The sequence below is a fragment of the Ranitomeya variabilis genome, chromosome 8, assembly GCF_051348905.1.
Source record: "Ranitomeya variabilis isolate aRanVar5 chromosome 8, aRanVar5.hap1, whole genome shotgun sequence".
Classification (NCBI taxonomy): Eukaryota; Metazoa; Chordata; class Amphibia; order Anura; family Dendrobatidae; genus Ranitomeya; species Ranitomeya variabilis.
In genome coordinates, this window is record NC_135239.1 from 140967240 (window position 1) to 140979872 (window position 12633).

The 12633-nt window shown below is 42.6% G+C and overlaps 1 protein-coding gene across 3 annotated transcripts in view; it reads left to right on the forward strand.

Annotated features, from left to right (window-relative positions):
* Positions 1–12633, forward strand: part of DDX47 (DEAD-box helicase 47) — a 100409-nt gene that overhangs the window by 64915 nt on the left and 22861 nt on the right. For all 3 annotated transcript variants that reach the window (XM_077277820.1, XM_077277822.1, XM_077277821.1), the window contains exon 7: positions 7523–7639. In XM_077277820.1, the coding sequence (XP_077133935.1) occupies positions 7523–7639 (117 nt within the window). The remainder of the gene's footprint in view (positions 1–7522; positions 7640–12633) is intronic.

Below are 12633 nucleotides of genomic sequence, written 5' to 3' on the forward strand. Positions count from 1 at the left end.
ATTCAAAGTTCTCACCACACATCTAGATAAGTTCCTTGGGGGGTCTAGTTTCCAAAATGAGGTCACTTGTGGGGGGTTTCTACTGTTTAGGTACATCGGGGGCTCTGCAAACGCAACATAATGCCTGCAGACCATTCTATCAAAGTCTGCATTCCAAAACGGCACTCCTTCCCTTCCGAGCTCAGCCATGCGCCCAAACAGTGGTTTATCCCCCACATATGGGGTATCAGCCTACTCAGCATAAATTGCACAATAAATTTTGGGGTCCAATTTCACCTGTTACCCTTGTGAAAGTAAAAATTTGGGGGTGAAAAGATCATTTTTGTGGAAAAAATATGTTTTTTTTTATTTTCATGGCTCTACATTATAAACTTCTGTGAAGCAGTTGGGGGTTCCTAGTGCTCACCACACATCTAGATAAGCTCTTTGGGGGGTCTAGTTTCCAAAATGGAGTCACTTGTGGGGGGTTTCTACTGTTTAGGTACATCAGGATCTCTGCAAATGCAACATGACACCTGCAGACCATCCCATCAAAGTCTGCATTCCAAGCGGCGCTCCTTCCCTTCCGAGCCCTGATGGGTGCCCAAACAGTGCCCTCCCCCCACATATGGGGTATCAGCGTACTCAGGACAAACTGGTCAACAGATTTTGTGGTCCAATGTCTCCTGTTACCCTTGATAAAATAAAAAATTGCAGGCTAAAAAATCATTTTTGAGTGAAAAAAAAGGATTTTTTATTTTCACGGCTCTACGTTCTAAACTTCCATGAAGCACCTGGGGGTTTAAAGTGCTCACCACACATCTAGATAAGTTCCCTAAGGGGTCTAGTTTCCAAAATGGTGTTATTTGTGGGGGTTTCCACTGTTTAGGCACATCAGGAGCTCTCCAAACGCGACATGGCATCCGATCTCAATTCCAGCCAATTCTACATTGAAAAAGTAAAACGGCACTCATTCTCTTCCAAGCTCTGCAGTGCGCTCAAACAGTGGTTTACCCCCACATATGGGGTATCGACGTACTCAGGAGAAATTGCACAACAACTTTTGTGGTCTAATTTCTCCTGTTACCCTTGTGAAAATAAGAATTTGTGGGCGAAAATATCATTTTTGTGGAAACAAATGCGATTTTTTATTTTCACGGCTCTACGTTATAAACTTCTGTGAAGCACTTGGGGGCTCAAAGTGCTCACCACACATCTAGTTAAGTTCCTTAAGGGGTCTAGTTTCCAAAATGGTGTCACTTGTGGAGCGTTTCCACTGTTTAGGCACATCAGGGGCTTTCCAAACGTGACATGGCATCCGATCTCAATTCCAGCCAATTCTGCATTGAAAAAGTCAAACGGCGCTCCTTCTCTTCCAAGCTCTGCGGTGCGCCCAAACAGGGGTTTACCCCCACATATGGGGTATCAGCGTATTCAGGAGAAATTGCACAACAAAATGTATGGTTAAATTTCTGTTTTTACACTTGTGAAAATAAAAAAATATGGTTCTGAATTAAAGTGTTTGCAAAAAAAGTTAAATGTTCATTTTTTCCTTCCACATTGTTTCAGTTCCTGTGAAGCACGTAAAGGGTTAATAAACTTCTTGAATGTGGTTTTAAGTACCTTGAGGGGTGCAGTTTTTAGAATGGTGTCACACTTGGTTATTTTCTATCATATAGACCCCTCAAAATGACTTCAAATGTGATGTGGTCCCTAAAAAAAAATGGTGTTGTAAAAATGAGAAATTGCTGGTCAAATTTTAACCCTTATAACTCCCTAACAAAAAAAAAAAATTGTTTCCAAAATTGTGCTGATGTAAAGTAGACATGTCGGAAATGTTATTTATTAACTATTTTGTGTGACATATCTCTCTGATTTAAGGGCATAAAAATACAAAATTTGAAAATTGCTAAATTTTAAAAATTTTCACCATATTTCCATTTTTTTCATAAATAATCGCAAGTAATATCGAAGAAATGTTACCACTAGCATGAAGTACAATATGTCACGAAAAAACAATCTCAGAATCAGCAGGATCCGTTAAAGCGTTCCAGAGTTATAACCTCATAAAGTGACAGTGGTCAGAATTGTAAAAATTGGCTCGGTCATTAAGTACCAAATTGGCTCTGTCACTAAGGGGTTAAAGAATAAGAATACGTCTTGGAAATAGGTACATGAATAGAAAACATAGAATGATGTACTAGTAAAAATAGTATACTAACCAAATGTAACCATATGTCTAGTGAGACATTGGAGTGTAGGGCTTCAGATTGGTCATGAGAAGGTAACTGTGATAAGGTATATGGACTAATATCAATCCTATTGTATACATATATAAGAAGAGTACACAGTATGTCAGGATAATAGGGGAAATAGTATTTCACCCAATATAAATGGCTTAGCGTAGACTTGACATAGGAGATATACAGGCCAAACCTAAAAATTTATATACATTAGGGTGTTTCATTTTGTATGGTAAAAATTAAAATGTCAAATTTTTGCAGACTTTGCTTACTCCCCGAGTCTCATTAATGTAAAAAGTATATATGCCAAATTTCAAGACGATCGAACAATATTTAGAGGTTGCACACTTTTATCAGTTTAATAAAAGTACGCAAAAAACTGATTTTCAATGTTAAGTATTTTTTATTAGAAATTCAAACAACTAAAAACTTAGAATAATGCCGGAGTCACACTAGACCATAATAAGGACGAGTGTTATGCGATAAAAAACTGCATAGCACTCGGACCAGTATTCCTCTATGGGGCAGCTCACATCACTGTTTTTTTCCCGGCCGTTTTCAGTGTGCGAGTGAAATTGCAGCATGCTGCAATTGTCCGACACTCGGCCGAGTCTCTGCTCACTCGCACCCATATAAGCCTATGGGTGAGAGTGAGACTACGCACATCACTCGGATATCATCCGAGTGATGTGCGTTAAACGCGGACCCCGGCAATGGAGGAGATGGAGAAAGTAATTTCTCCGCCTCCTCCGCAGCTGTGCTCCGATCCGCTCTGTGCGAGAGGCTCTGAGCACAGACGCATGACCCTCGGCTACTGCTGACAGCAGAGCAGGAGCCGAGTGTCGTTAGCATATCACATCTGATGCTGTCTTATCGGATGCAATACGCTAGTGTGACCCCGGCCTAATAGTGACAATAGACCGTAACATTGATAGGCAGTATCATACGTATTAAATGATTTACACTAATGTGCTGTGAAAGATGCAACTCCTTCTTTTGTTCGCTTGGTAAAGGCTTTTCTATGATACTCGACAACGCTTAACAAGAACTGTTTCTGTTTTCATCTCTGATTGAATTATTAAACTTCTTTATCAGAGCAATGCCCCTTTCCGCGGTGTCATTCACCACCTTAAGAGCATTGACGGATCTTCTTAGTTTATCACTGCAATATTCTTCTATGTCATAGATCCCAAACAATTGAAAGAATGTCTTTGTTTTGCTTGTAACAAAATCGCTGACGTCTTTTCCTTCCAACCGGAAAAGGTAAAGGTTTTTACCTTCCAACCGTTTCAGTTCCTTTTTCTTTGCAGGTTTCATTCTTAAATTTTCAAACATCTTATCCTTCTCAGCCTGACCAATACGTTCATCCAAAAATGCCAATCCTATGTTACTTTCTGACAGATACCAAATGTATCTCTTAGCCACTGTGAGGGCACTCTGGATAATATTGCAAAAGCTGTAGCATCTCCAAATCATTCTTTGGAGCCCATCGACTTACAACTGCCTTGTGCCAAAAGTGGACATGTATTAGACAAGAAAAAGTGCTACTTTTCTTATTCTTTTCAACTCGGTATTAGAAATATGCAATTGTTTAGTGAATAGCACAATTTTGAGTACATATATGGCCTTTGCTATCCACCTTACTTCAGTCCGAGCCCCTGAAACCCTGAATTCAAAATAGTTTTCTTCCCAACCTCTAAGATATAAAAGTGATAGTTGTAATAGCTCTTTGTATTCTTCTCTTGGATGACTGCCATCTTTCAAGACATTGTTGAGATAGTCCACCGTTTTCACATGTTGTTCTTCTAGAAAACCTTGAATGGGATTTTCTTCATCTAACATTGTGGAATAGGACTTCTTATCAACTGAATTCCACGGATTTTGGAACTTTCGGAGAATCTGGATGTCATGACCACTTGATGGTATGTTACAGCAGTTACCAAACACTCCTTTCAAGATTAATTTGTGGGTGTGGTGGCGGCAAGCCAACCACAACAATGGTCGCCTAAATTCAGTTTCAATTCTGATACATGCTCCTTGGATCATTCCTGTATTAGATGCAGTTGTATCGAAAGATATACCAATGATACGGTCACGTAGCGTGAATCGGTCCACCTCCTGAATAACAACTTCAGCCATTAGCTCACCAGTACCTTTCTGGGCCACAGGTACGCCAAACAAATGCTCAAAATCTTTTCCAGTTACAAGAACAGCAACTCTTATCTTCTAAAGTTTTGACACTCCCACAGGCAAACGAGGGCAACAATTTACTATCCCAATTTAAGACTAAATGAGGAGGATTTTCAAACAGTGACTTTTCCACGTTCTCAGCCATTTGTCTTCTGTTAATCACCCGAGCTCGTAAAATGGTAGATGGAGATACGGAAATGCGTGAAACATAGTGACCAAGGTTGTCGAATGGAGAGTTGTTCTCGATCCCATGTAGCCGTGAGTGTGTGATCAAGAGGTTTTAATCTACGACCTGCACAAGATTTTTTCACTGGTGATGCAGAAAATTCATCCTCTTCGTGAATTGATGATGATAGAGATGAGACTGAGTGTTCCACTATAACTGTCTTGTGCATTTTGGCGATTTCTTTATAATGTTTCATCTTGTATGCCTCCTTTTTTTTTCTGTATTTATTTTCTTCTTTTTAAGTTGTGAGGCAAGAACCTTATCTACACCACTCATTGATGAACTCATACGATCCTCTCTTTGTGACATACGGAATGCTTTATCATCTTCTAGTACGCTATTCATGGAGATCACATTTTGCCTGGCAATATCAAATAGCTCAACAAGATCACCTTTCCAAATCTGCCGCTTCATATTTACTTTGTCAATGTTTCTTGATTTCTCTTTACCCAGATGTTGATATTCCTTGTATAACTTGTGTATATGAGTTCGGATATTCTCCTCTGTCATGACAGGGATACTTGCTTTCTTTCACACTTCTTGTAGTTTAATACTTGTGGATTTAGCAGCACACGAGAGTGTTTCTTTCATGTCCTTGTGATGGTAAATAAAAACTAAAAGCACTTGTTCCTTGGAAGGGAGTTGAGCTCCCAAAAATTCACCACCAGGCACCTTTTCAAGTAACCAAATTCCCTTTCTAGTACTCATTTTCAGTTTAACTACCTGCGAAACATACCGTATTTTCCGGCGTACAAGACGACTTTTTAACCCCTGAAAATCTTCTTAAAAGTCGGGGGTCGTCTTGTACGCCGGGAATCGCCTTGTACGCCGGGTGTATATGGTGGGTGGGGGGGGGAGTGATCCTGATGACGACGAGGGGGCGTCTCACAGGAAAGTGAGTATCCCCCATTACCTTATCATAGCGCTGCAGCGTGGGGTCTCTGTGCTGGGAGCGGCGGCTGCTGTGCTGTGCTGTGGCGGCTCCTCTTCTGCAGTGTGGGGCCTCTGGTGCTGTGGGGCGGTGGCAGCGGTGGCGTATCTTCATGCAGTCGGGGCTCCTCCGGCATCTCAAAGCCTAGAAGCCCCGCCGGCAACTCCATCGGTGTAATGCGCTGGCCTCCGGGAAAATGGCCGCTGCTTAGATTCAGATCTCGTGTCCCGAGATTTCGGGACGAGATCTGAATCTGAGCATGCACAGCCCCCAGCGGCCGGGCCACCGCATCGCACCTATTGAGCTGCCTCCGGGAAAATGGCCGCTGCTCAGATTCAGATCTCGTCTCCCGAGATCTCGGGACGAGATCTGAATCTGAGCAGCGGCCATTTTCCCGGAGGCCACCTGACCGCATTGTACCGATGGAGTTGCCGGCGGGGCTTCCAGGCTGAGATGCCGGAGGAGCCCCGACTGCATGAAGATACGCCGCCGCCACTGCCCCACAGCACCAGAGGCCCCACACTGCAGAAGAGGAGCCGCCACAGCACAGCAGCCGCCGCTCCCAGCACAGAGACCCCACGCTGCAGCGCTATGATAAGGTAATGGGGGATACTCACTTTCCTGTGAGACGCCCCCTCGTCCTCATCAGGATCACTCCCCCCCCCCCCCCCCAAAAGGCACATATTCACCGGCCCTATAAGACGACATACGGTGTATAAGAAGACCCCCAACTTTTAAGAAGATTTTATTTTTTAACTGGTAAAGTTGGGGGGTCGTCTTATACGCCCAGTCGTCTTATACGCCGGAAAATACGGTAATAGAAACACAACATACACATTAGTGTGATGTCGATGATACATTTTCATGAATTTCAGTACTTTCAGATAAAAGTGATCAAAGTGTGCAACCCCTAAATATTTATCGATTTCGCAAAAAATTTTTACCTTGATTTTTTAGATGACTTAGACCAAGGATTCAAGCAAAGTCATATGAAAATCATATCTTCAGAAAAATGAAACACCCTAATATACATGCAGTGAGATGAATAACCAATATTATATGGGTCAGAATTATAGATGCAACGTGGAGCTCACCTAGTGTATGGAGTACAGTGGGGTACGTCACTAGAGTAGAGGTGGGCGTACCTATCAGATGAGCGTCCCTGCAATACATATAGTGATAAGAAAAACAGCCTCTAAAATGCAGGTAGAAGGATGCTGGAGAAATATTCCTTACCTAAATGGAACATGAGGGGCAGCGTATCTAACGCGGTGTCCGCCGCTGGTTAGACAGTGAGAGAGCGCCCTGTTTGTTTCTAAATGATTATGAAATTGTTTTCTTTGCATTATTTGAGGTCTGAAAGCACTGGTTTTTTTTGTGTGGTTTTTTTTGTTTGTTTGTGTTTATAAATTTTGACCATTTCTCCTTTTCAAAAAGAAGTACAAAATGTATTGCTTGGAACTTTGGAGACATGTTGTCAGAAGTTCATAGAATAAAAGAACAATTTACATTTTACTCACAAATCTACTTCTAAAGAGAAAAATCGGACAAACTGAACATTTTGCAGTGGTCTCTTAATTTTTCCAGAGCTGTATATCACAGGCGATCAGATGATCGCAGCTTCAAGTTCATTTTAGGTACATTTATTTTCATTGTTATTTCACCACCCGGCATGAATCTTGATGTTTGCACAGTTATTTTACTTTAACCAATTCTTCATGGCTTTTGTTATACATATTTTTGGCCCTATGTGTTTTATTTTATTTATTTATTTTTTTAAGGTATTATACCTTTTGTTTTTATTTCTGATCTGGAGGATGTCTTTGGTGAAGTACTTTAGTATTGCACTGAGAAGCAATGTTCCTATGGGGCACTTCAAAAAGTTCAGATATTTTGTAACATCTTCACTTAAAGCTGTAATTATTTCACAATTTTTTTTTATTTTTTCCTCAGGTGCAAAAACTGCAACGTGCAGCTTTAAAAGACCCAGTGAAATGTGCAGTGTCCTCGAAGTATCAAACTGTCGAAAAACTGCAACAGTATTATGTTTTCATCCCATCCAAGTTCAAGGTATTTATTACAACATTGATGAGGAAATTACATACAACAGCCTCTCATGTTACAATATCTTTAACTTACATTGATCTGCCTGTAGTCATTTTTTAATTTGACAGTAGACAAGAATTTTTGCTGGATATTTTGAAACTTTGAAACAAATAGCTCTATTGAGCCATGGTCTAATAACAGTGGATGTTCCTGAGCAAACTAATATTGTAAGTTGAGTAGGTACATGGATCTGCATGAGACTCAGCCTCCAGAGTTTTTTTTTTTTTTTTTAAAGGGAACCTCTCACCCCAAAATCGAAGCGAAGGTGAGCTAAGCCCACCAGCATTAGGGGCTTATCTACAGCATTCTGTAATGCTGTAGATAAGCCCCCAATGTATCTTGAAAGATGAGAAAAAGAGGTTATATTGTACTCACCCAGGGGCGGTTCCGGTCCGGTTCTCGTCCGATGAGCATCGCGGTCCGGTCCGGGGCCTCCCATCTTCTTACGATGACGTCTTGTATTCAAGCTGCGGCGCAGGCGTACTTTGCCTGCCCTGTTGAGGGCAGAGCAAAGTACTGCAGTGCGCAGGCGCCGGAACTCTCTGACCTTTCCCGGCTTCTGCGCACTGCAGTACTTTTCTCTGCCCTCAACAGGGCAGGCAAAGTATGCCTGCGCCAGAGCCACAGCGTGAATACAAGACGAGGATGTCATCGTAAGAAGATGGGAGGCCCCGGACCGGACCGCGACGCCCATCGGACATAGAAAACATCTTTTTGTATTTGCAATAAAAATGCTGAATACCAATCAAGTTGATTGTATGCATGATTTGTCAAGTAACAACAAGATGGAATGTCAAATATACTCGTCAATATATGATCTTGAATTAAAGAGATGTAAGAAGGATAAATTGTCTATGTTCGCTTGTTGCTTACACGGTCAAAAGATCTAATGACTTGCATTACATAAAGGTATCCGGTAAGCTTACAAATGTAATCAAGCAGTTATAAAGTTAATTACCCATTATGTAGCTGCTACTGCCCAGGTTGCGGCCACATACCCCGACGCGTGTTTCGCGGATGTCGCTTACCGGATACCTTTATGTAAATGCAAGTCTTTAGACCTTTTGACCGTGTAAGCAACAAGTGAGTATAGACCATTTATCCTTCTTACATCTTTTTAATTCAAGATCATATATTGACGAGTATATTTGACATAAGAGCAGAATCTGGTAATCTGCCCTGTAGATGGGCACAGCCATTATTTAGGATATTGACTCAATACTGTCCACCATACATTATAATATATCATAAAGACCAACAATACTCACCTTAGAATGTGTTGGAATGTCAAAATTTATAACCACATGTGGAATGTCCAGGCCTCGACTTGCGACATCAGTGGCCAGGAGAATGGAGCGGGTTTTGGCCTTAAACTTATTTAGAGAACCAAGTCTTTTATTCTGCATATAAAAAAAGAAAACACAAAATATACATGTGCTAAGGTTTAACATTTGATCACAGTCAAAAGCAAACCATTATTTAGGATATTGACTCACTACTGTCCACCATACATTATAATCTACTACCGTATATACTCGAGTATAAGCCTACCCGAGTATAAGCCGACCCCCCTAATTTTGCAACAAAAAACTGAGAAAACTTAATGACTCGAGTATAAGCCTAGGGTGCAAAATGCAGCAGCTACCAGCTACCAGTAAATGTCAAAAATAAAAATAGATACCAATAAAAGTAAAATTAATTGAGACATCAGTAGGTTAAGTGTTTTTAAATATCCATATTGAATCAGGAGCCCCATATAATGCTCCATACAGTTCATTATGGCCCCATAAGATGCTCCATATACAAATATGCCCCATATAATGCTCCATGCAGTTCTTTATGGCCCCATAAGATGCCCAATATAATGCTCCATTCAGTTCTTTATGGCCCCATAGATGCCCCATATAATGCTCCATGCAGTTCTTTATGGCCCCATAAATGCCCCATATAATGCGCCATGCAGTTCTTTATGGCCCCATAGATGCTCCATATAATGCTCCATGCAGTTCATTATGGCCCCATAAGATGCTCCATATAATGCTCCATGCAGTTCATTATGGCCTCATAGATGCCACATATAATGCTCCATGCAGTTCTTTATGGCCCCATAGATGCCCCATATAATGCTCCATGCTGTTCTTTATGGCCCCATTGATGCCCCATATAATGCCCCATATAATGCTCCATGCAGTTATGGCCCCATAGATGCCCCACATAATGCTCCATACAGTTCTTTATGGCCCCATAGATGCCCCATATAATGCTCCATGCAGTTCTTTATGGCCCCATAGATGCCCCATATAATGCTCCATGCAGTTCATTATGGCCCCATGGATGCTTCATATAACATTGTACCACATGTAATGCTGCTGCTGCACTAAAAAAAAAATGACATACTCACCTGTCGTTGCTGCTCGTCAGCGTCCCGTCTCTCCACACTGACTGTTCACGCAGAGGGCGGCGCACACACTAATACGTCATCGTGCCCTCTGACCTGAACCTCAGAGGACAAGGAAGAAGGGGTGGCGGCGGAACGTTGAAAGGTGAATATGAAAAACTCCACCTGCTCCTGACGCGGTACCTGCATGTCCCACGGTCTCTGGGCGCAGCAGCTTCTTCCTGTAGTGAGTGGTCACTGGTACCGCTCATTACAGTAATGAATATGCAGCTCCACCCCTATGGGAATGGAGTCCATATTCATAACCTTAATGAGCGGTTTCAGTGACCGCTGAACAGGGGAAGAAGCTGCCATGACCGAAGACCGTGGGACATGCGGGGACCGCGCTGGGAGCAGGTGAGTATTTGACATGCGTCGCTCCCCCTCACCCGACTAGCCCCCCCACCCCTTCCATGACTCGAGGGGAACTTTCAGCCCATTTTTTTGGGCTGAAAATCTCGGCTTATACTCGAATATATACGGTATATAATCGTCTAAGGGTCACTTCAGTCTGTCTGTCACGGAAATCCCGCGTCGCTCATTGGTCGCGGCCGGCAGGTCGCGACCAATCAGCGATGGGCACAGTCCGGCCGCGAATTCACGCCTTCCTACTCTGTCAGTGCCCCCTCCAGTCAGCGCTCACACAGGGTTAATGGCTGCGTTACACCGCGTTTGAACCACGCTTTGCTAATTGGTCGCGCCCGGCCGGCCAAATCCTGTGTATAAATTGCATTATACTGAAAACTTCATAAATAAACTACATACATATTCTAGAATACCCTATGCGTTAGAATCGGGCCACCATCTGGTCTACTATATAATTGTCTAAGGGTCACTTCCGTCTGTCTGTCTTTCTGTCTGTCTGTCATGGATATTCATTGGTCGTGGCCTCTGTCTGTCATGGAAATACAAAACGGCCACGACCAATCAGCGACGGGCACAGTCCGGCGGCAAAATGGCAGCTCCTTACTCCCCGCAGTCAGTTATCGGCGCCCGCTCCATACTCCCCTCCAGTCAGTGCTCACACAGGGTTAATGGCAGCGGTAACGGACGTGTTATGCCGCGGGTAACGCACTCTGTTACCGCTGCTATTACCTATGTGTCCCCCAAAAAATGTAATGTTAAAAATAATTAAAAAAACAAAATACCTGCTATTCTCACCCTCCGTAGTCCGCCGAGCCACATGCGGCTGCCGCCATCTTCCGTTCCCTGAGATGCATTGCGAAATTACCCAGAAGACTTAGCGGTCTCGCATATACTACATGGGCAGTGTGATATACTGCGTGGGCTGTGTGATATACTGCGGGGGCTGTGCTATATACTACAAGGGCAGTGTTATATACTACGTGGGCTGTGTGATATACTGCTTGGGCTGTGCTATATACTACATGGGCAGTGTTATATACTACGTGGGCTGTGTGATTTACTGCGGGGGCTGAGCTATATACTACATCAGCAGTGTTATATACTGCGTGGGCTGTTCTATATACTACGTGCCCTGTGTTATATACTGCGTGGCCTGTGCTATATACTACGTCGCATATGTTATATACTGCTTGGCTGCTATATACTGCGTGGGCTGTGTTATATAGTACGTGGGCTGTGTTATGTACTGCGTGGCCTGTATTAACGCATCGGGTATTCTAGAATATGTATGTATGTATATAGCAGCCACATGGTATGTAGCACAGGCCACGTAATATTTGTCTGCTATATACTACATGCCTCCTATATACTACATGGCCTGTGCTATATACTATGTGGCTGCTATATATATACATACATACATACATACATACATACATACATACATACATACATACATACATACATATTCTAGAATACCCGATGCCTTAGAATCGGGCCACCATCTAGTATATCATAAAGACCAACAATACTCACCTTAGAATGTGTTGGAATGTCAAAATTTATAACCACATCCACATGTGGATCATAAAATGTATGTACCCATATACACAAAAAACTTTTTTTTATTGCAAATACAAAAAGTTGTTTTTTCTATGTTTAAATAAAATTGTATATTGTTATAATTAAAGACTCAGATCCTCCTTTTTTTTAACGAATTTAGTAGCAGAGTCCATAACTTGCTGGGTACATTTATTGCTAATTTTGTAACTGTTACTCCGTATCTCATTGTGAGACATGTAATGACTGACAGTCTGGTCTCATAATCCCGCACAGCTCTGCGGTGAGATCAGAACGAGCTCTGTGCCATACAGCCAGCTCTGCAGTGATATCAGAATGAGCTCTTCAGTGCACAGGCAGCTCTGTGGTGACATCAGAACGAGCTCTGCGGTGACATCAGAACAAGCTCTGCACTGCGCGGTCAGCTCTGTGGTGACATCAGAACAAGCTCTGCACTGCGCGGTCAGCTCTGCGGTGACATCAGAACAAGCTCTGCACTGCGCGGTCAGCTCTGTCGTTACATCAGAACGACCTCTGCGCCGCACAGCCAGCTCTGTGGTGACATCAGAACGAGCTCCGCGCAGCACAGTCAGCT